Source organism: Bombus fervidus, chromosome 8 (genome assembly GCF_041682495.2).
Source record: "Bombus fervidus isolate BK054 chromosome 8, iyBomFerv1, whole genome shotgun sequence".
NCBI classification, from domain to species: domain Eukaryota; kingdom Metazoa; phylum Arthropoda; class Insecta; order Hymenoptera; family Apidae; genus Bombus; species Bombus fervidus.
Genome location: NC_091524.1, coordinates 14,532,804 through 14,555,704, shown reverse-complemented (window position 1 = coordinate 14,555,704; position 22,901 = coordinate 14,532,804). Strand labels below are relative to the sequence as shown.

Genomic DNA, 22,901 nt, shown 5'->3' with positions numbered 1-22,901 from the left:
TAAAATCACAATTCTGCATATGACCATGTCGTTAGAGTCTATAGGTTGCTATGACAACACGAAATAGTACGTAAACGTAAACAATACTGTCTTGCTAAGTAACCAGAATTATACCTTACTATTTGGCCGTTGTTATCCCCGCTATATTTTGAAACTATACAATTCCATAGAGAATACTATCTCTCTGTTTTAACTGTATACATTTTACTACTATGTTATATTACCGATCTCAGCACTACGCATGCATTTTGGGTTGATTATGGAACGGAATGGAGTATCACTGTCTTACTATATCTCTCAATCCATAGTACATCAGTTTTATAAAATTCCTGGCACATGTGTTACATTGTTAGATGACCAGATTTAATATGGACCAGCTGTCAATTTACGAGGCAATATTGTATATATTGCACTCAAGAATGATTCATAACGGTTGACATAAAATAGTTTTTAGATTTTGTTAAATCTCATATGAATGTTTACTTCAGGCGGTGTTATAAAATTTGTATCAATTGGATTTAAACTGTATGAATTAAATGGAAACTCGTGACGTATCAGTTGATTTAAAAAAATGACATGTAATTGTGTTCAACAAAATGTATCAAATTGTGTTTACATATTGATCAAAATAGATAAATACGTGTTTCGTATTGCAAGTAATCAATGAGATAAAAGTAACATTTAATAGAAATTCTGTGAAACAAATAAACGAATGCTCGATGACAAAAGTATTACTATACTAAGTATACTAAGGTTATATTTTTAACATAAAAATATGTCATGAATGACAAACGAATTACAATCAATAATTCTTAATATTTGAATTTGAATTATGTTACTGGAGATTATTTGACAATAATTAAATATGGATCCTCAGACCAATAAACATTTGCATACAAGACAAATTATTGGCATTTTTCCTATATTGGAATTAAATGTCGATGATGTAGATGTTCCTTTAAAAAATCCAACTACAACTTACTTAGATATCTTTTTCCTTGTGTCTTCAATCCTTATGCACATCGTGGATGTGGCAATTGATATCAATCTTGCTGTAAGATATTTATTAGCTAAAAAGATAACATACTTTATATGGACAACTGTTTTTATTTTTTTACCTTCATTTATAAATGTTATAATCAGTAGAAGAATGCAGCAACAAGATGACAAGGTGACAAGTTATATTAAGTAGTAACATTGACAATCTAATTCAAATCAATCTTCATTTTAGATAAATGAAACGTCAAATCCTTCCAAATTTAAATGTATACATGCAATGTTAACAAAAAAATTATATTGCCTTGTACTTGTAGCATTTCAATTAGCACCAGTATTACGTTATTACAGAACCTTGAAATATGCTCTTAATGCGTACAAGTTTGAAAAACAAGGCAATCGTAATGCTCAAAGACGATATTACCTCAAAATGCTGAGAGAAGATCAAGATGTTGCATTATTAAGAGTATCTGAATGTTTTCTTGAAGCCGCGCCTCAACAAATTTTACAGTTAACAATATTGTTGAAACATTATCACAGTGATATTAACTTTGAATGTAGATATACTTTTATATCACTAATTTTGTAATTTTAATTAACAAAATAAAATTGATATTCATGTTAATTATAGTTATTCATCAGGTAGCTAGTATTGTTAGCTCCCTTGGAAGTATGGGATGGGCAATGGCTAGTTACCATCGTAGTATTAGATTGGCTCAACAAGATAAACTAAATATCGGTATTACAGGAACAATTCTTCAATTTTTATGGCATTTTTGTACTACAGGTATGTACATTGTCATTATATGAAAAAGTTAATACCTTCATTTGTTAACATTTTTCAGTTTCAAGGATATTGTCACTTAGCGTTGTGGCAAGTATGTGGCCATTATACACAGCCATTGGATGTATTTTTCATTGGATTTGTATGACTATTTGGATTATCATTGATTCTCGTGGTATATTGGAATTTTGTAGAGATTCTAATCATGCTCCACATTGTTCTCCAAAAATCAAAGAACGCATTTATTCTGTATTATTTTCTATAGTGATTGGTGTAATACATGTATTCATATATCTGAACACAGTGGATGGTAGTACATTTCTTAAACATGTATTCTTTTATATAATTTGTTTTGTTGAAAATATAACAGCAACTGCATTTTGGATATATGCCTCATCGGATGAAGTTAAAAATTCTTGGTACTTTAATGTACTCATTGTTCTTTGTATTGTACCGTTCTTATTAGGTATAACAGCTATGACCGTTTATTATGGCGTTTTTCATCCTTCTTTGAAACATCAGAATCGTGCGAATACATTAGGCTAGATCATTTTTATTCATATTTAATCTATATATTTATTACAAAAGAATTGTACAAATACGTAATTTTTACTAACAATCATTTATTTTTATCAATCATATTTTTTATATTTTTATAAATCTATTTGTACGTGATATAAATTGCAAAGCTGAAGAAATTATCTGAGTAAATAATTTTGATATTATATTTAGTATATTGTTCATACAATTTTTTATTGTATTCTCTACAATTTTGTGTGTGTGTGTGTGTATAATGAATTTTATATATAAGTACTTAAAATTCGCAAATATATAAAAATAAAATGACAAGCTCAGAAATTATAACGATGTTAGTTTAAGTATTTAGTTAAGTTTTTTGTCATGTGTACACTCTATGTATTTTATACACTTTTGTAATAAATAAAATCAACAATTTCTATACCTTAAATATTTGCATATTATAGATCTTTTTGTATCAGATATTAATTAAAATTTTACACACATGTACACGTACATAGAAAAATGTAAAATATACTTAAAAGCGCTCTTGAATATACAATGGTGAAACTATTTCTTAAGTAAATATAAAAATTTATGAAATTTTGAAGTAAGCCAAATTTATTTGAAACAACAGTATAAAGTGTTAATCACGTAACAGAAATGTTTTTAATCATATTATCTCTTATGTTAATAAATAATAATTTAGTTATAAGTTCCGCAGTGCTTGTAACTTCAATACTTGGTAATGGCATTACAAAACACTTTTTCTACCATTAATTTATAAATAAAAAATTATCTTGTTCTTGACATTAGTATTATAAAGATGGCATTATATAAAATAAAATGTGCTATATAAAATAATTCATTAACAATTAGCAAAGCATATATCTTACATATTAGTATTTCTTCTGGTTATCAATCAACTGGGTTCTGTATTACTATAAGTATAAATTCTTTATCCGGAGCCACCATAATTTCATGTTTCTTACTACGAATGCGGAGAAAAGTAAGGTCATTGGTTGGATCCAAATCTCTTACTACAGATCGTGCTTTGTCTGACAGTTGACTTATTAATCCTGCGTATTGAACTGTTGTAGTGTTATCCAACGTAGATTTAATTGGGATACCTAGATAAGTAAGTTTTTGTTAAGTTTAGTATAATAATTATATATGGTATCCATATTAACACACGACACACAATATACCTTCTGCATTAACTACAATTGTTCCAACCACTCCCTTATGCGATTGAATACGTTTCATAGTTTCTTCTACCTCTTGTGCCTTAGGAAAGATGTGTTATTCTAAAGTATGTGAAGTAACATAATTAGAAGGATATAACATGTCATAAACCTACCATCTCTTAAACGTATCAATTTATACTATGTGTAATATAGTGTTAATTATAAAATTCGTAATAATAAGTTGTAACGAATTTGGTATTGACAAAACGTCACTTGGATCGTACCGCCCACGACCGTGTATACAACCATGGTACGTTTTCAATAAGATCGTGGCTACGTGATCACTTTTTGTATTGACCATCAGGGGGTGAAATGATCACCCAATAAGATTTGCCCACCAAAAGGTATCTCAGCCAATCGTATTATAAATTACTTAAATTTTTAGTTTAATTTCGAAGTTTCTTTTCTTTGTATAAATAATAGTAAACAAATCTATAGGCAGAAGAGCGCGATTCTTTAAACTCGAAAATACTATTGAGTTCGTAATATTTGTAATTTCTCTTGTAATTCTTCTAGTTTATTTGCTTATGAAATAAATTATTTGTTACTTGCTATTATCGAACCGAAAGTTGCCAATAATTATATCTCTCTATTTATTCGAAAAAAATAGAAAATGAATAGTTAACGTGGATAGAATAGCCATAATTTAACAAGTTGATTGCAGCGCTATGGCTAGCGGTCGGCTTGCATAATACACCTTACGGCAACCTCGTTCTCCATCACGGCAGTTGCCAGACCTGTATATACGACCGTGATACAACGCCATGGTTTAAGGCGGGGCAAACAGCGGAAACTCTAAAGTCATATGATCATATGATCGATTTGCGGATTCCTTTAGAACACAGACGTCTCTGTTCGTTGGAAAAATGGCCAGTCAGACGCAAGGTATTCAACAGCTTCTAGCAGCTGAGAAAAGAGCAGCAGAGAAAGTCGCAGAAGCTAGAAAACGTGAGTTTCCATTCGAGCATCATAAGTTATGTTTCAACACGGATATATTTAAAATTTAACCCGCTGTAATCAATCGTTTTGCGTCCCTGACTTTAAGCGGGTATAACTTTTTAAATGCTTAAAAATAATTATTAATTTAATAATTATGAGTAGCTCTGAATGTAAATATAAATTTGACAAATACGGTATAGCTATTGCTTGTTTGGTATTCTTTGATAAAAATTATCTAACCTTTGTCGATATAGTAGGTTATTCGTAGAAATACATTTCAAAGTAATTCTAGTTTTTAAATAAAGATTTTAATATTAGGATCAACAAAGTACGAGTTGTAAAATGACTTTGCTTTTAGGTAAGGCGCGTAGACTGAAGCAAGCGAAGGAAGAGGCTCAAGATGAAATCGAAAAGTATAGACAAGAACGAGAAAAGCAGTTTCGTGAATTTGAAGCAAAGGTGACCAACTTTAGATACACGGATAATTTCTGTTCCATTTTGATTAAATTTATATTATACGATACTAGGAAGAAGTAAGAACCGTTTGATACATTATATATGACATATTTTTGTTATATATAGCATATGGGTTCGAAAGAAGATGTAGCAGCACGTATAGAAGCCGATACAAAAGTAAAAACAGAAGAAATGAATCAAACTGTATCTATGCATAAAGACAGTGTAAGTCGATATAAAACATATATATAGAAGAAGTAACGATATTTTTTATGTTTTACGCAACATTTTTAATACTTGTACCTTTTATTATATAGGTTGTGCATACAATTTTGGACTTGGTCTACAACATTAAACCGGAATTGCACAAGAATTATCGCTTAGAAATTTAAGTGAGAAAAATCGTATCGATTAAATATAGATATTGCATCTTACGCTATAAATGTACATTAAATATTTCCTTTTATCGTAACTTAAAACGTACCTATTGCTGTTACGTTGTACTTCTATCTATCTAAATGTATATATCTTTTAATCGTAGATGGCGATATATATTCAAATTACTAGAACTCTTTCTGCAGTTGCTATACGACAATAAATGTAATCGTACCTATGCTGAGCTTTTACCACTGTATTGGAAAGTTTAAGGATTATGATAGTGGTGTCACAGTAGCGCTATAGACATATTAAACAAGTTATCGTCATTGTGATATATCAAGGCCTAGATATATTAGGATGACGTGTAAATGTTAAAGCTTAGGGTGGTGGAAAAATATCGTAAGCTGTTAAGCGTATAACGTTAGATGTCATTCCATGATTCTGCTACATCGAGGACAAAATGCACGTTAGAATATTCTGTACAACTTCCAAAGAATCACAGATAAGCTCCTGATCCGATGTGGTTCTCACGACGATGTACATATACATGCTATTTGTTTTGTTTGAAAAATTTAAGATTTGTTAAGTTATAAGAGAAGAAGAAGTTATATCTCGTGTGTAAACCCTGTCTCTGTATGCTGATTCGTCTGTACAGTATTAATGTTCGAAAATAAAAGCCATGAAAATATAACTCGTGCTTAAGCTCCTTTATCATCTACCGAATGATAGAAACGAAAATTTCATTATCGCTCAATATTCTTCGCATCGCTATGTAATCTGCATAGTTATTATGTAAAACACGTTTTAATACTCGATTTTATCGAGTGCAATTATCGAAATTTGTACATGTTTTATATTGTACGATAGATCAGATATAGATATAACTAATTATAACAAGAGAAAGGGTTGATTAAGAGAATATTTGATCGCGAGACTCGCCTCTTGAAAGAAAGTCGAAATACGTATATTTGTACGTACGTCGTAAAGCAAGATTGCAAGTTAAAAAATATGCGCGAACCAAGTTTTCGGGTTTGTCGATATATCGGCCGCAGACTCGAGTTGAATAAAAAACGCAATTACGACGTAATCGGATATTTGTGTTTACGTTTATCAAAAATTGGTTAGATATTTAGGTGAAAAAGAAAATACAGAGTGGGAGGAGAGAGCAGAGGAGAGGTGGATGAGTGGGGAATCAGCGTGGAATCAGCTGTATAAACCTAACCTTCCCCTTTCATCGTAGGACGTAGGAGATGGTAGTCTCAGACAGCAGTTGGTTGGGCGCGCGTAGTGCGTATGTGTGGTGTCCGTTGACAACACTAGCGCCAGTCTATAGACATCGAGAGGTGATTCGATTTTGTGAACTAATGCTGGCAACGTGAAGCGGTCAGTACGTGTGCCATTCTGCACCGAGAAATGGAAACCAACGAGACTCGTTCGAGTAATACGAGCGCGAACACGTTGCTGATGCTCGAAGTGTGTAAAGATGCAGTGACAGCTGTGCACGATTACGCGTTTTAAATCTGTTATGATTAAGAAGATGACGAGTAAAGCCGGACGCCGACCAGCTGCGAGTCCGAGGAAGAGATTGTTGTAATCGTCGTCGTCGTCGTCGCCGTCGTCGTCGTCGCCGTCGTCGTCGTCGTCGTCGCCGTCGTCGTCGTCGCCGTCGCCGTCGTCGTCGTCGTCGTCGTCGCCGTCGTCGTCGTCGTCGTCGTCGTCGTCGTCGTCGCCGTCGTCGTCGCCGTCGTCGTCGTCGTCGTCGTCGTCGTCGTCGTCGTCGTCGCCGTCGTCGTCGTCGTCGTCGTCGTCGTCGTCGTCGTCGTCGTCGTCGTCGTCGTCGTCGTCGCCGTCGTCGTCGTCGCCGTCGTCACACGTGCCGAAACTTGCGCGAACGTGCGTTTTGGTTTGTTTCATCGAAACCGTGTTACAAGTTTTACCAAGCGAAACGGTGCGGGTGTACGAACCTCTTTGGATACAACTTAACAAGATGTGGTGTCTCGTTAGCCAAGCAAACTCCGTCATCCTCGAAGTGCAAGTGGATCCCAAAGCCATTGGTCAGGAGTGTCTCGAGAAAGTGAGTCATTTTACTACTGTTGCATTTTTTATTTGTTTACCTTATTCCTTTGCTAGAGCATTTATATTCGTCTGTCCGTTGCATCTTTTGTAACATCGATTTACCGCGTTTTTACGCTTCTCTGAGAAATCGAATGAAACGCTTTGAAAGAATTTAGAAAATTTGAAGAAATGAAAGATCGCGAGGCGACGCGTACGATTCGATAAAGACGAATCACGTACGTGTTATTGAAGTCTGGGTTTTTACATGATTTTTGGTTGCTTCGATCGCTAAAGATCCGATATAAAAATACGCGTAAACACGGTAGTACGAAACGATCGAGTTAGAACGCGGCTTTGTTCAAACGTCACGCGTAAACGGCGCGTTGTCGTCGTTGTAAACAAAGAGAACGTTCGTCGAATATACATGCGTGCACGGTGGATCGATTTCTTAGGAAAAGTACGTTAAACTTGCGTCGGAAATAGAAATTTTAGTGCTCGGTCCGATCGAGCGATCTTGAGCGAGAAACGGAGGCGGAGAATCTTGACGCGGGATAAATATATACGCGCAAGGGATAAGAATGTAAATGTATGCGGAAAAGTGGCGGGTCGTGAAAATGTAAAGCATATTCGGTTTGAGGGAAAGACGGTGGCGGTGGACGGTGCCTTACGGCTAGATCGTAACTCACGTGCGCAACAGATGCCTCGGAAACATTCGGCCACTTGCTCCAGCAATTTGAAATTTCAGGCCTATACCGGCGTGCAAGGTATCTTGTTTCTACGGGGAATTTATTAGCGCGCCGTAATTTTAGCTCGTGGGCAGGGGGATGAGCGTGCTTACGATTGCAATTTATTATCGAGACGCGGTGACCTCGCGACAACCTCGGCGGCCGTATCACCAGTAGTAACGTCTCGTTTATTCTTTGGGGTATAACTTTATTTATAGACGGGAGACGCATCGGTTGCGTGTAGCGCAGCAGTTGCACGTATGCAAAGAGATAAGACTACCACCAACGACCAACAGCCTTGATCCTCTTGCTCTCTGCTCATTCCGTCTACCCCGCACCTTCTCTTTCGTATTTCTTTCTCGTACAGATACCTGGATCGTTGGTATCAAAAATAACCGTGATCAGTTTATAGAAACCTTTGCTCGTGTTAAACACCCCTTCTGCCGATCGAGCGAAACGAGTTTACCTGGCGTTGCACTGGTCACTGTTGGTGACCGTTTTGATAGGTTTTGATAGAATCGTAGATAAGGACCGAGCGGAGAAAGAATTCTCGTTACTTTGTCTACAGAAACACGGAAATAAGTTGGAAGCTTGGGAAAGGAAGCGAGCAAACCGCTGTCGCGTGCAAACGAGACGCTACACGTAGGTACGCTTTCAGCGACATGTTTACTTCTAATATCAATCGGTGCGGAGCACTCGACGATGATTACGGTGTAACCAAGTGGGTCAAAGCCTAACTAGGTCGCAATTTCACCGAGCATCGTATTATTCGATGCTCGGTACGTGTACGCTTATTGACGAAATAAATTTTCGTGGATCGTTGAACGTACGTATTTTCCATTGGACCTATTTGTTCGTATAGCTACCGTTAGATTTACTATCCGACTGTTATTGTTTAAGTTACGGCTCTCACGGGTGAGTTAGAAATACTTTTCTTCGACCATTTTTCTTCGATTACTATCGATCGAGAGGAAGAGAAACGTTGGAAGGCGGCACGCATCGAGGACCGTGTCGAGAACGACCAAGGAGCTGGCAAGCTCGTTCATCGCTAACCGACGGTCCTAAATGTTTCCTTTGTGGGTTTTAAAAGTTTCAGCAATGGTCGTGTTCATGCTCCGGATATGTTTCATCGATTGTTTTATAGCTGTACGAGCCTGCGGGAATCGTCTCTCTTTCATCATCCAGGCTAACCCATCGTTACTCTTTTCTTCGTTCGTTGGTTCCGTTCTCTAGAGACCATGGAAAAAGGTATGCTCGCGGATCGTACCGTTCCGATGTACCGGTCCGATCGAACGGTCCCTCGCCGAATTCTAATCTTTCGTTATTTTCGTTGCCTCTTGCAACACGTCGCTGCGAAAACGCGGTTCCATGTAGCAACGACTCAATAAACTTTGCGTCTTGCATCGTAGGCAGATTTTTCCGTGCGCGTTCGAACGATTTTGTTTGCAAAAAGAAGAGGCGGCGCGCAACAAAGCGCAACAAAGCCTCTTTCCAGCTATAATACTCCGTGGCGTTCAACGTCCGTTGAATAAGGCAATATCCCGAGGCTTTATCGTGCCCGTTTTGCACGAACAACGAGGGCCTGTTATTACATCGGAAAATTGCTGGACCCGCGTTTTCTCCTCTTTCACTCTTCGCGTTGTTCCTTTTTTCCAGTGTTTGGCAAAGTTCGCTTTCAAATAGGTCCGTTCGTTCTTTTCGTTTTTGTCTTTAATCTCGTTAGACGCTATTTAGCAGTCGCTAGATGGATACTTTCCGCCGGAAAAGGAAAGGTCGCGGCGTTTCTATATCCTGATTACTTTTATGCAAATTTCAAACATTCGTCTATCTCGTCTCCTTTCTTCTCTCTTCTTCTTGTCTCGTTCTTTCGCGTAGCGCGACCCATCGCGACAACAAGTTGCGTAACGTAACGTATACATATACGTAATTACACGTTGTCACGTATCGTAACGCACGATAGAGACGTATTCGTCCCTACCGCTGCGTCCATCGTGATTCGCGAATTCGCAAATTCCTTGCTCGGCGGCCGACCACGGATCAGCGAACGTTCTTTTCGTCCGCTCGATCGACGAATCAAACGATCGACGTCGTATGACTTTTTTATCTGCCTTCGAACTTGAGGTATTTCGCGCACGACGATACTCGACACGAAATATCGCGAGCACTCCGAGTCCGGACAGACGTCCCAGACGTCACAGACATCCAAGGTACACGCGTTCGTCGAGCAGCGATTAAATTCTTGGTACAATGGCGTGCGACGGATCGAATACCATCGAATTCCCCTTAAAAAATACCCACGTGTATCGCAAACGTTTTTATAGCGGCGGTTATTTCTAGTCGTTATTACTCTCGTGTATAAGAATACACTCTACTATAAAAATATACGGGTATTCGTTAACGTAAAAAAAAAGTCACCGAGGAAAAAACGTCGGGTTTCGCGTTCTTTGAACGCACGCGGAGCGTACGTACACGACTTTAGACGGGAATTAACAAGAAGAACGAATTAATAAGAAAAAGCAAGCGGGGATCTTCGTCGACGATGGGAGTCTTTCTCCTTTCTCTTGGTGCAGCGTGTACGAGGTTATCAAGGCGAAACGTTCAACCGAATTTCGATCGACCAGGTTTCGATCGAACGTACAGTTCGCAGAGAAGATGACGAGGGAAATTTCAAACGACGTTCGAACGTCGCTCGGTTGTAGGTCGAAGGAGAAAAACTGGATGATATCTGGTAATATTTCGAGTACGGCTTCGACGAGACATTAGACACAGCGATTGGCTCGTTGGCGATTCGACGCGGAAATTGGGTGAAATACGTTAGATTGGAAGTGGCGTGACAGCCGGAAATGAGAAAATCTTCGTCACCTAGAACCGCGTGGTATTCTTGTAGCTCCGTAACGTTCATCGATAAAACGCGTTGTATCGGCCAGGTATCCGTATCTACGAGTACGAAATATTCTCTTCGAAATCTTTTCCTTTTTATCCGTTCCAGCGATACCGTTCGTATCCGTCGATGAATTGCACGGTATCGCGTTTGCAAGAAGCTGACGGAGCGGCTCTGGAAGCGTCTTTTTTTCGCGACAGTTGGGTCGAAACGAAGGGTTTAGGCGGAAAACGAGAAGGGTCGCTCTGGTGGATCCTTTTTATCTTCGCAACTATCTGCGTTATAGGTAACTTGTTAATATCGCGAGGTCTTATCGGTCGTATCCATGCTAGCGGCCGTTGCTTCTTCGTGGAAGAAACTCTCTCGCGCATCCGCTGATTAAAAAACAACTGGATTATGCGCTCTTAAATCGAATCCCGCGTATCTTTTCTCGTTTGTTCGCAACCAGCCAATTATCATAACTATTATAATATGCAGTCGTTGGAAGAACGTTGGACGTTGGACGCGGTGTCTGCTACAGCCGAAAGTACGTTGCATAACTTCGCTACCTCGATATTCGGTAAATTATCGAAGCTGTTGGTCGAATCGCGTCGAGTAAAATCCAGCCGAGAGAGCAAAGTTTGGAAAACAACAGAGGGAATGACAGAACTTTAAAACTCGCTTATGCGGCCGAGTTTGCCGAACGAACGGTCAAACCGTCTTCCTCTCCATGGAACGAATCCAAATTTTCGCGATCCAGGATTGCCCGTTTATGCCGCGTAGATCGCGCGATCTCGTAGAATTTCCAAGCAGCGTTAGGGACGCGTTACGGAGTATCGTTGACCGATGGACGAACGTTTCGACGATCGTCGTCCGTCCTTTGTCGCGCGAAAACAGAGATAGGTGCTCTGTATAAATTAACGTTGTTCGTTCGCGATAGCTTCGTTCGACTCGTTACGCGCGTACGAGTATCTCAGATAAGCGAAATCTTTCATCCAGACGATCGAAGTTCGCGCCTGGAATACAATCGAGCCTCTACGATCGACCAAGTTACGACACGCGATTACGAAAATCGCGTTGGGAAATTTCCTTGGGAGAAAGGGAAAAGGTGACGAAGAGTCGTAGGAGAGCGATCGATTCTCGTAGGTATTTTGTTGCAAGTTGGTACAAATTGCTACACGCTCCATATACGGCCACATATACGTTTCCATAACCATCGAAACGAAACCGTATTCCACGGTTTGCCGGTTATTTCGCCTTCGACGCGTCCCGTTTCTCGCGTTCTCTTCCGGCGGATGTTTTCACCGTATCGCGCCCACGTCGTTATCCATCGACGCGATCGCTCGAACAACGATAGTTTGCCTTTTGGTGAGAAACGGTCGATGCTATTGTCGCGGATAGAGTTCTGCTTGCCACGTGTTACGCCAAACGCGATGGTCCTTGCGAGGTTCCTCACGGTCTGGCCGCCGAGACCTACGCATCGTTACACTGACCCGCAACAAACCTAAGGAAATACCAGGAATCTGTTTAGCTTCGTTCCTATTCATATAAGTATTTTCGGTTTACGGATGGTCCTTATGTTCCTTGCACGCTCTTACCGATTACGGAGAAAGCGGGTTTTTCCCACGAACAAGGATGCCCACGAGCCACATCCGCTTTTCTTTGTCTTCATAGTTTTATTTATTAACCAATGGGCGTTCTTAGTTCAAAAGGGCACACGTTTGTAATCTTTTTGTAGTAAAAAGTTAACCGTGTTACCGATAAAGGCAGTCATTTTACCGAATTAATTGGTTATCATTTAAAATTACGCGATACGACGAAGGACGTAACGTCGTATCGTACGGCGACGATTACAGCGTTTGCTGTGCGATTTCTTCGATCGGTTCGATCAGTTAGTCGGAGTCGTCGTTCGTTCTTGAAATTGTGGCCGACTCGACGTCGCGTTTGAACGATCGGCGAATCGTCGTAACGCGAAAACCTAAGTTAGGTACTCGCGTCTTCCTTTCTAGAAACGATATCGACGACAAAAATACACGAGCGAGTATCGCCTTTCAACGCGAATTACCTACGCAATCGCGTGGCTCTACAAATGGGTCGTACTTACGCCGTATGCGCTACTTTCCGCACTGGCGATATTCCAGGCGCCGCGTCGGAGAGGATAGTCGTCAGCCTCGATGCAAAGTACGATAGAGACGAACGATGGCATATCCGTTTATAAAGCGCGAGCAACGCGCACCCGTTTCTTCGATCCTCCATCGAAAATATAATTTGGCGAAAGCAACGACTCGCTATTTCCGCCGAATCTCGTTCGCGTCGAATATTTCGAAACGATCGACGCGCGTTCCGTTTTCCTCGAGAATTTGGATCTTGGGAAATTTTCGACGGGCGGCTCGTTTCCACGGTAAACTTAACGTAAATTCTACGATTTTCCTGCACACGTAAACGCAACGTTACGCGCCAATCGGTCTACGTACGCGTTTCTAAGGAGGCGTAGAATCGGTTATCGTTTGCGATCCGCCGCAGATCTGGTAAAACTGCGTTTTTGATTACGCCGTTGAAATTAAAACGGCGAACGGTCGAATCGTGAAATCGTGGTATACACGGTCGTGTCACGGTACGTACGCGTTATCGAGAAAGGAATATAAGCGACTAACAAAGTAGATGAAAGCTTATCGAAGAAAAACAGGATGTACGATAAAACGTGGAACGACGGTGTATTCGCGCGTGTCGACGATCGGGCACGGTTGCTTTTCAAGGCACCGAACGTCGAAAGGAACGAATCGCTGTACCCTTTGCGGCGAATCTTTATGACCCCGATTTATTTAAATTGCCCGCAATAGCCCAACTTCCTGCTTAAACGCACTCCGTCGGACGAACTCGCTCGCCATTGGATAACGCGCTGCTACCTATTTGCATAGACCCTGGTACGACGCGAGTAAGTGCGTGCGTGGTAACGAAGGATCTCGCTGGTAGTTCGAGTAACGTTAGTCACCTTTGTAGAGAAGCAGGACGCAGATCCGCGGCAATCGATGTTACGATACGACAAAGGAACGCGATAAAGGACTCTCGTTGTATCGAATTTGCGACAAATACAGAGACCGGAAAGATATCTCGATTTGCAAGCGGCGTCTGTCTTCCTGCAGCGAACAGGATTCCTTGATCTTAATGCGCGATACGTCTGTTTTTATTTCTCTGCGAATCAATATTTAACGACACGTATCGTCGATAGAAACGTAGGTATTTCCTGTCTAGAATGACAACAGACGAATTAAGGCAACAAAGACGTTATGTATTTCGTGACGTATGAATATACGAATAACAAGGCATAAATAATTCATACGTGGCAGAGGTTAATGAACAGCATTCGCGAATTCGCTATGTAAATCGTAAGACCTGTTTCTCGTTGTTCCAAATATTCTGTATCCTGTCCACGAATCTTTCCCTATTCTTCCGATCAAACGACGTTTTTAGCCGCGAGACTTTACTTTCCAACGTATTTAATATTCAAATCCGCCTGTTCGAACGAGAGAAGCTCGCAACGCACGACGCAGTAACGTACTTGTTATATACGCGCAGTTGGCGTACGCGAAGTTCGCTCGCGACGACTTTGAAATTGGCAGCGAAATGTTTTCACTTTCCGTGTTGCGTCGTGAACGACGATTACCCTCGACGTAGCGACTTTTCGCGCAGTCGCCTCCTTGGATTTATCGTTGGTATCTCGAGCGGGGTCGCGATTTGACAAGGACAAGGAGCCTGAGAAACGAGTTTCCGTGTCGTCGGATAGTGCTCGATCGTTAGGTCGATGTACGAGCCGTTCGATGGAGCGAGTCTTTGTTCGTAACGCGCAAGTTTTCATCGTAGGCGAAGCCGGATCGTTGCTCGGAGCTGAATGGAACGCGCGAGTTTATCGCGAAGTAAGAAACAACGGGTACGGTGTATCGTACGATACGGTATCCGTTTTATATATCGGCGTAATCAAGGTGTACGTCGTACGCGTAACAGTTAAACGCGAGATGCGCGTTCCTCGAGAACGAGGAAGCAGAAATCGAACTGGTTTACGCGTTAGCCGGCAAACGCCGAGGTTACCGAAACGCCAGGATTTGGCACATATATTTGCCGAGATAACGAGCCCGAACGACCTTTCGCTCTTGAACTCTTTATTCGGTATATTCAACCTGCGAGTTAAATTACTTATCGTTAGCACGGATCGATGATGCACGTACGCTTCTTGCGAGTAACGTAGTATCTTTTCAGCGAGCTTCGAGCAAAGTCACCGGCAACTTTACCGCCTAGCTCTTATCAACGCGGTGACCGAGTTTCGCGTAGAATTTTGTCCAGAATTTTGCCTAGAATTTCGTTCGCTGGAAGACGTACTAGCGTGGCACAAATAAGATTCGCGACCACTGCTACATAGTAGGAAGCGAAAAGAAACGTTACGTTCGTTTTATAGTTGGCGGAAAGTGTAAACTGCTGGAAGCGAAGTAGCGTAATGTCGGGATAACGGGTAAACGAAAAGTTTTCGATCGGTTTAATCGCACGTAGATTTTACGGGTTCCTAAAGTATGGTGAGAAGGATGGTTGGCACGGTGCCAGAGGCAGCTCGTGCAACGGATTCAACTTGGAACGCGCAACCTGTAGGCGTTTTATCGTTGCCGGTTTTTATCTATCGCCGACAAATGAAATTAGCCGAGTTTTCGTTATTCTCGCGGCAGTACTCTCCATGTATAAATATATGAGGCGCGGTTAACCGGATGCAGAAACGCTATCAAACGATCGTGAATATTTATATCGTTGTTTATTCCTGTCGCTGGAAACCAGCTCGATTTCATTTTTAAATCGATTCCCGGGAATCGCAACGAAAACAACATTCTCCTCTCGCGTTTAACCGTGTTTGTATAGAACTTTTCTCCCCCCCCCCCTTGTTTCTCCGTTACATCCTTTTCCGCTACGTGATTTACTAATCGTACAAGCTGCGTCCTACTGTCCCGCCCCTCCCCCCCCCTCTTACTTACTACTTAACTCTGTTTATATAGAATTCGCGAGAAAATTCTTGTTACGTGGTCGAACGGATTCTTGGCGCAACGGCAATTTCTATGGGATCGATCGGTAAACGAATCGTGGATTCGTCGTTTGGAAGCGAAAAACAGACATCGCGGAGAAAGCTGGCGTTTATCGTTCGATAAACTGTAACCAACGAGCCGTTACGGAGTAGCGAATCGCGACAATAACGGCTAAAAACGAGAGGAAACGAGAAGAAACGAGGAACGAGATTGGGTAAGGGCGTGCAAGCGACGTTGGTTTACGTTTCGCGGATTTATTGATCCGGAAATGGCACTCGGCACGCGGCATGCAGGAGAGTGGGATGCACGGAGGCGGAACGCGAAATACAGAGAACCGTATTCAACGATTCGGTCAATTACCGGTTCGGTACCTCGCTTTCATATGGATTTTACGTTACGTTAACGGGACGTAGCCGAGCGTTTCGCAGGATTGCCGTTACGCCACGCCGAATAGCTAATTAGCGCGACTGCTTAACGCGATTGTCAAAACTTATTTATAACGACGTTACGGGTAAATAAGGCTTGACCAACTCGGCAGCCGCGTTGACGCGTCGCGAATATCGCTTTCCGTGGTCGTCGTCGAGAATCACACGGTCGGTGTCGCGTCGCGCGAGATGCTCTACACTTCGTTACACCGATCCGCGATAAACTCAAGGAACCACCGTAAACCGAATCTTTTAGTTTAATCTCTTAAAACAGTCCTTAGGTTTGTTGCACGCTCTTACTAATTACGGAGAAAACGGATGTTTGACCAGCGAAATAGCAGGTTTTTACCACGAACAAGGACACCCACGAGCCACATTTTTTTGTTTTCTACCGAAACGTGCGAACAACGAATCCGCGTTCTTAGTTCAAAAAGGGTACACCCACACCGAGCTTTCCTCCTTGATAGTACGAGACGGGTCTGTTACCGTTCTAACAATCTTCGGGCAGTCGAGTCAAACATTGTTCTTCGACGTCTCAAAGCGAGTCAAATACTGTTCTATTCTTTTAACATTCGAGTAGTCAACTGCTGTACTTTTCGTCGCGACGAAGTCGATCGATTCCTGATCCAATGACAAGATATCGTCATCGCTACGGTCTACGCGAAAACAAGTGTTGTAAGTTATCGTAAATATATATATTATAGAACTGTAGACTACTGTAGTTTTATTACAAAACAAACACGCTTATTATCCCAGAAGAGATAAGGGGATCGACCTGTTCGTGGTGTCGATTATTATAATCGTAACGGGAATTTACGATTCCCGTTGACGCGCTACGACGCGATCGCGTCTCTCCGCGACTGGACGAAAATACAGTCGGTTAACGTCGATCCGGGATTATTTTAAACGCGTCGCGAACTGATTCGTGCGTTGCGAATTTACGGATAATCGTTGCCGCGTCGACCATGATTTTCGTCGTTGAGTTCCGTCCGTGACGAAAACGCTTTCTACCTGCTCTTCTCTAAGCTCGTACCAGCCGCACCTACAAATAGCACATCGATGGACGGAGTCGTTGGCCCGAATGAAAAATGAACGAAGAGCATCGCAAGCGTAAGAGGGTTTAGGCTTAATCGCTGTTTCCACCTTTTTCCAACGATCTTTTCTTCTCGGCCCTTCTCGTTCAGCCGTTCGTGGGACGTTCGCTCGCAAAATCGAACGACCGAAGGAAACGACGAACAGCGCGTGTATTTCGTAAAAATCAATCGTCACCTAGCACGTGCTTGGAATAACAGCACCCGAAGCCTATTTACGAAACGTTTTCGCATTATACCGACGCTCTCTGCGCAAATTCGCCTTATCGCGCACTTCGTTGTCGATAACTCGCACGCGTATTACGATTTCTCGCAGAACGCAGGATGCGATCGTTCAACGGCAAAATTCGTCACAGCGGAATATCGCGAATTCGAATACGTGGTTTTTGTACGTGCGACTTTTCATATTTCTATCGCGTACATACGTAGAATGTACGCGTATTATACAATACCTTGCACCTTGCACCGTGAAACTCGCAGATCGCATCGTACGTCGGTTCGTATATACAAACGAAGTAGGACTGTAGATTTTCTCGCGAGCGTTGCTTTATACGATTTCCTATAGGTATTTAAAAGTATTTGTTTCTCATTCAAGCAACGTTCTCTGTTGCATCGTTCGTTTTTACCATTCGTCGTCGCGGAGTTTGCCGAAGGTTCCGTAATTGAAATTCCTCGTTTTTCCTCCTTACGTTCGATGCAGATGCGCAACTGCGCGCACATGCACTACCATGCGTCTTTACGAAAGTTTATCGAACTTGGAAGCGTTTCTCTCGCAACATCGAACGGAACGTCGTTCGACCAAACTTCCATCTTATACTTAACGTTTGAAACGCGATAAAAGAGCCGTATTGGACGAACGACGTTCGTACTCGAAACGCTTCTTCGTCGAGGCGACCTACGGCTCTTCCGGTCAGACCCGTACCTGCTCGAGATTCCAACGACACTGTTCGAAGAAACGAGTTCCAGAGTGCCGAGGCTTTGCTCAACGCGTATACAACGCATTTATAGCTGGTGTTTCGAGCGTACCAAAACGTAGAGTAGGATTCGAAATCGCGCGGAGATTCGACAAAAGTTTCACCGGCTCGAGCAAAGCTGACGAGACTGTAGATGTTAAAATTCAATAAAATCTTTGCATCTTTGCGCGTGTTTTATTTTCGCTCGTTTGTATTACGCTGCTACCGTAAATAGAAACAATCGGTCGACTCGCCGTTATTCGTAACGCGTTTTGTTTTCGCCTTTTTCCCTTTTTTCCTTCTCGCATCCGTGTTTATCGTAAAAGTCGATCGCAAAGAACGGAAAGCGGTGGTATCCGTTCGCTCGTCGGACGAAACGGATCGATCGATGATTAACGTTCGATAAGGGTCGAGGCGAGAAGGCGAAGAGAAACGTAGCGAGGCGATACAACGAGGCATCCGCACAGACGGATGTTCAAGGCTTGGAACGACCGAGAATCCGATAGTCGGATGCGAGCGAATACGAGGAACGTGGCAAACTCTTTTGGATAGCGTCGTCTAATTTTTAGGCTCGCGCTTGCCTTTCTCTTGCTTTCCGTGTTCGCGCGCAGGTAAAAGCATCGGAAATCCGTAGAAAGTCGACGGAAACGGAAACTAGCCGCGATCGAACGGTTGTCTGTCTTTCCGATGTTAGATAGAATAAAAATAAGGTATAATCCGAAACGATTCGACGATTTTCGTTTTTGTTACGAGACTCGTCGATACGTTGTACGATCGTTGATATAAAATCGCGATACATCGAAACGGCGCAGATCTTTGACGGCAAAGTCCACGTTTCGCGAGTCCCCGACAATTTCATGAAATAACGTCAATTTCGCCTGGGTGCAAAGTCCGGCACGCCTATACAGCGTGGGTATAAAAAGAGACGGAAGAGGTGAAATCGTATTTTCGGCCGGCGCTTCTCGTTCTCGCGACCGACGCTAGGTTCTTATCTTCAACCGTGACACTCGTGAGCGAGCGAGCTAGCGCGCTAATTATATGTTTACGGTGAAACGCAACTAGCGAACGGATTCTTTGAACCGTGACCTTGAATCGTTGAGGTAACGAGAACGTTTAGTCAGCGAACGTAAAACGCGGGATGGCAACGATTCCAATATCTCGGCGGGCGCCCGCATCTTTCGCGATAGCGTCTCCAGACGGCCGTGTTACACGCTACCAACTCCAAGTACTTTCGCAACGAAATTTTCTTTCGTAAACGTCAAAGGAATATTCGCGAATTCTCTGCTTCGCCGGCTTACGATCAGACTACGTTGGCGACGAGCAAGTTGGCCGAATCTCGTGCGGTTTCGTTTGGCATCCTTTGTACTTTGGATGTACGCGATGCGACGCGCGACATTATCGAGCAACCGCATCGGTTGCGCGTCGTCCAGAGTCTAGGTCGACCGCCGAACACATCCCTCCACGACCTTATTCTCCTTTCGAACTCGATCGAACGAAAACGCGATGTCCGGTGTTTCGTTGAACGGCGTAGCGCGTTAACAATTTTGCAAGCGTCGGCGAATGTGCCGTTTCAGAGGATAAAAGGGGAAGAATGGGACGCGCGATTGTCCGCGTTCGATCAGGATCCTCTTTGAACGCGCGCAACTTGCCAATCCAATTACCCAACGTTTATACCGCAACCTCGACCGAGAGCATAGACAAAGCCGGTGGAACGTGTTAAATGGTACTAATGCGTTTACGTGTGTTCTATCGGATCGGTCGTCTGGGAATGAAACCGAGTGGGTATTCGTTGCACGATCGATCGGTACGTCGTTTCACGTAAACCATCGTGACCTGTATTTGGAAAATTCTCTTTATACGTCGCGAGCCACGCGTTCTCTACTTTCAACGTAATACCATCCCGTGTTTTTAAACACGTCGTTCCGATTCTACGACCGGTAAATTATTCGTCTTTCCGCTCTATTCACTGGTATCGTGGTAGATGGATAGGTTTTCGACGCCCGCGTAGCGACAAGAATTCTACGATTATCTCGATACGAGGAATTTTCACGCTTCAGTTACCGTCGCAGATCGCTCGTTCGATGGAAACTCTAATTATCGATAAGTAGCTTTGCTAATAAATTAGAAGTCGGTTTCGCGTTATGATCGCACGTTTGTTACGCCTTCGAGTCGCAGCCTTCTGTTTTTTATCTCGCCGTCAGTTTCGTCGATATGCTCTACGATTTGCTATGATCAGTGGCTATCAACGCCGTAATTAAAGCGGTTGCGCGAGTTTTCTGAATAATCGCGCGCAAAATATACTTAACCTCGACGGATTCTGCTAAATCGATTCTCGTCGCTACGCGATTAAAAGCTAAAGGCGTAGTAGGAAGGAGCTACGGCTCGAGTATCGCACGAATTGGAACGGACGTGTGCCCGTTGCACCGTTCGAACGGACGCTTAGGCGATAGGACTGCCGGCTTTTATCCAAATTCAATAACGTCGCTACCGATCGATACGAACGATGCAAGGAATCGCTGGTAAAGCAAACTTTGCGCAAGACGCGTGCAACTCGTTGCCAACCGAGATTACGCGGTCGAATCGAGTTAGCACCGCGGTTCCTTAGCAACTAATTTTCTTCGCCCGTTGCAGTTTACGCTCATTTTTCCCCCTCGTTCCGCGTGATTCGGCCATTATACGCGGTACTCCCGCTTAGCGACGAGATTTTTAACCCTTTCGTTCTTCGACGCCCGTAGTTATCGTTTGGTAAATTCTTGGACGCGTTTAAGGCTACGGTTTTTGGTTGACTCTCCTTTCGCGCAACGAAACGATACTCGGCGAAACCACGTACGCCGTAAAGGAAAGGTTAAACGCTGGAAGCGCGCTGTTGCGCGAACCACCGTGTAACCGCTGCATTATCTCGGTTAAAATACTCGATAGGATTTCTGGCATCGACCAAGGTAGAAAGGTAGGAGTGCGCGAAACGTTGGAAATTCCCAAGCGGAAAGACGGACGAAAGATGGGAAAGAGGAAAGGTATTCATCGCGGAGAGATCGATCGATTTATTTGCCAAATCGTTTAGCAACGTATCGACGGATAAGATGGATAAACTCGTGCTTTCGCTTCTCTCCTGCGCTTCGATCGCTCGGAAAGGTCGCTCCTGCGAGATTTCTTCCTCTTGTCCGCGCGCTGTTTGCGTTAACGATTCGATAGAAGCTAGGAGAATTACGAAGAGCCGTCCGTCTAACAGTTAACAGGGAAACGTGAAAGAAATTTCGAGACAATTTCTTGCTTCTTGCAAAATTCTTGACGCGTCTCGAATATTCAACCGAACGCCGTCTACTCTAATTAAATTGAATCGAATCGGCGAGCGAGACGATCGACGCGGCACAAAGGAGGAGTTAATCGAAAGCGCTTCTTGCAGAAAATTACCTGGCACGCGTAGTCAAACGTCGCTCCTTTCTTTTACTTTTTCCGACCTTTCTGCCTCGCCAATTTCTCCTGCATTCTCGAAGCGTCGATAGCATTTTTTTCTCAAGTTTCCCGTTGGTTATCGATCGACCAACGAATTCTCCGTTACGAAAACGATTTAAGTTTTCTTACTTTCGTTTACCTATCACGAGCTTCGAAATTGTCAGTTTGTTTCCACCAACTCGTAAAATTTTATCCTCTTACAGGCAGCCGGCTAACTTCTCCCCGTCGCTTCCTTCTCTCTCGTTCCACAAATCCAGCCGTAAATTCCTCGATAAATTAAATTCCCGCCTGAAAATGGAATTCTTTCCTCGATCGCATGAAAGTCTATAAAGACTATCTTTGCACGCTTTTTTCCACCGTCTGTACGATTCTTAAGAACGCTCCGCTCCTCCGCGAATCGGCTCACCGAGAAGAGGCCAACGACGCAACTTTAGCTTGGGAGTTTAATTACGGACGTTAGCGAGCGATTTATCCGATCGATCGCGGTGAAATTCGTCGAGCGAATATTTACGCGGAGGAACGTGAGAGAAAAGGAGGAATTCTTACAGCTTCTTTGGCCTCGGGCGTAGAAAAGGAAAATGAAGAGAACGAGCGGAACGCGATAGAACGAAGAAAAGAACGAGAAGCGGAGGAAAAGATATAGCCGACCGAGAGAAGAATCTGCGACGCGTTGTTTTCTTACTTTGGTTTGCGGTTTCGAAGCTCCGCGTGTTTTCCACGATTTCCGCGTCTCGTAGAAACGCTAAAGGAGAGCGCAAGAGGATTTGTCCGCGATGCGATCGCAGACCGCGTCCAAAAGGACGAATCTAAAGGACGAATCTAAAAATATTCTATTAGATCGAGCGGTTGCGCCATTATCGTATACGTGTCTTATCGTTACCGATCGCCGTTCTATTTCAACCTTCTGTTTCCGATTTCGCGTAAAGTCGGCAGTCGCATCGTTTGCCTCCGCGGTAATATGTT

The 22,901-nt window shown here is 42.7% G+C and overlaps 4 protein-coding genes across 4 annotated transcripts in view; 3 read left to right on the top strand and 1 right to left on the bottom strand.

The window, feature by feature from the left end:
* The first annotated feature begins 23 nt into the window (after positions 1-23).
* LOC139990112 (XK-related protein 6) lies at positions 24-2,498 on the top strand. The gene is made up of 4 exons (XM_072009054.1): positions 24-1,171; positions 1,232-1,553; positions 1,628-1,783; positions 1,842-2,498. Exons 1-4 carry the CDS (start codon positions 866-868, stop codon positions 2,324-2,326), a joined length of 1,269 nt encoding a protein of 422 aa, XP_071865155.1. The 5' UTR covers positions 24-865; the 3' UTR covers positions 2,327-2,498.
* A 410-nt stretch (positions 2,499-2,908) lies between these two features.
* Positions 2,909-4,150, bottom strand: Robl (dynein light chain roadblock). Its single transcript, XM_072009072.1, has 3 exons — positions 3,657-4,150; positions 3,505-3,583; positions 2,909-3,426 (listed from the first exon to the last, which is right to left on the bottom strand). The coding sequence occupies exons 1-3, from the start codon at positions 3,657-3,659 to the stop codon at positions 3,215-3,217; spliced, it is 294 nt and encodes a 97-aa protein (XP_071865173.1). The 5' UTR covers positions 3,660-4,150; the 3' UTR covers positions 2,909-3,214.
* Positions 4,151-4,286: 136 nt separating this feature from the next.
* On the top strand, positions 4,287-6,007 carry Vha13 (V-type proton ATPase subunit Vha13). The gene is made up of 4 exons (XM_072009071.1): positions 4,287-4,491; positions 4,841-4,941; positions 5,065-5,163; positions 5,256-6,007. Exons 1-4 carry the CDS (start codon positions 4,410-4,412, stop codon positions 5,328-5,330), a joined length of 357 nt encoding a protein of 118 aa, XP_071865172.1. The 5' UTR covers positions 4,287-4,409; the 3' UTR covers positions 5,331-6,007.
* Positions 6,008-6,543: 536 nt separating this feature from the next.
* Positions 6,544-22,901, top strand: part of Dnr1 (E3 ubiquitin-protein ligase defense repressor 1) — a 37,677-nt gene continuing 21,319 nt past the window's right edge. The window contains exon 1 of the mRNA XM_072009045.1: positions 6,544-7,390. Coding sequence (XP_071865146.1) covers positions 7,304-7,390 — 87 coding nt within the window. The 5' untranslated portion in view covers positions 6,544-7,303. The remainder of the gene's footprint in view (positions 7,391-22,901) is intronic.

What these genes read in the sequence shown, in the direction of transcription:
- LOC139990112 (XM_072009054.1), top strand. Translation starts at nt 866, where the DNA reads ATGGATCCTCAGACCAATAAACATTTGCATACAAGACAAATTATTGGC. An exon ending in CAGTGATATTAACTTTGAAT is followed by an intron (nt 1,554 to 1,627) that starts GTAGATATACTT and finishes TGTTAATTATAG; the next exon opens with TTATTCATCAGGTAGCTAGT. An exon ending in ATGGCATTTTTGTACTACAG is followed by an intron (nt 1,784 to 1,841) that starts GTATGTACATTG and finishes AACATTTTTCAG; the next exon opens with TTTCAAGGATATTGTCACTT.
- Robl (XM_072009072.1), bottom strand. An exon ending in AATTGTAGTTAATGCAGAAG is followed by an intron (nt 3,427 to 3,504) that starts GTATATTGTGTG and finishes TTACTTATCTAG; the next exon opens with GTATCCCAATTAAATCTACG.
- Vha13 (XM_072009071.1), top strand. Translation starts at nt 4,410, where the DNA reads ATGGCCAGTCAGACGCAAGGTATTCAACAGCTTCTAGCAGCTGAGAAA. An exon ending in AGTCGCAGAAGCTAGAAAAC is followed by an intron (nt 4,492 to 4,840) that starts GTGAGTTTCCAT and finishes CTTTGCTTTTAG; the next exon opens with GTAAGGCGCGTAGACTGAAG. An exon ending in TTCGTGAATTTGAAGCAAAG is followed by an intron (nt 4,942 to 5,064) that starts GTGACCAACTTT and finishes TGTTATATATAG; the next exon opens with CATATGGGTTCGAAAGAAGA.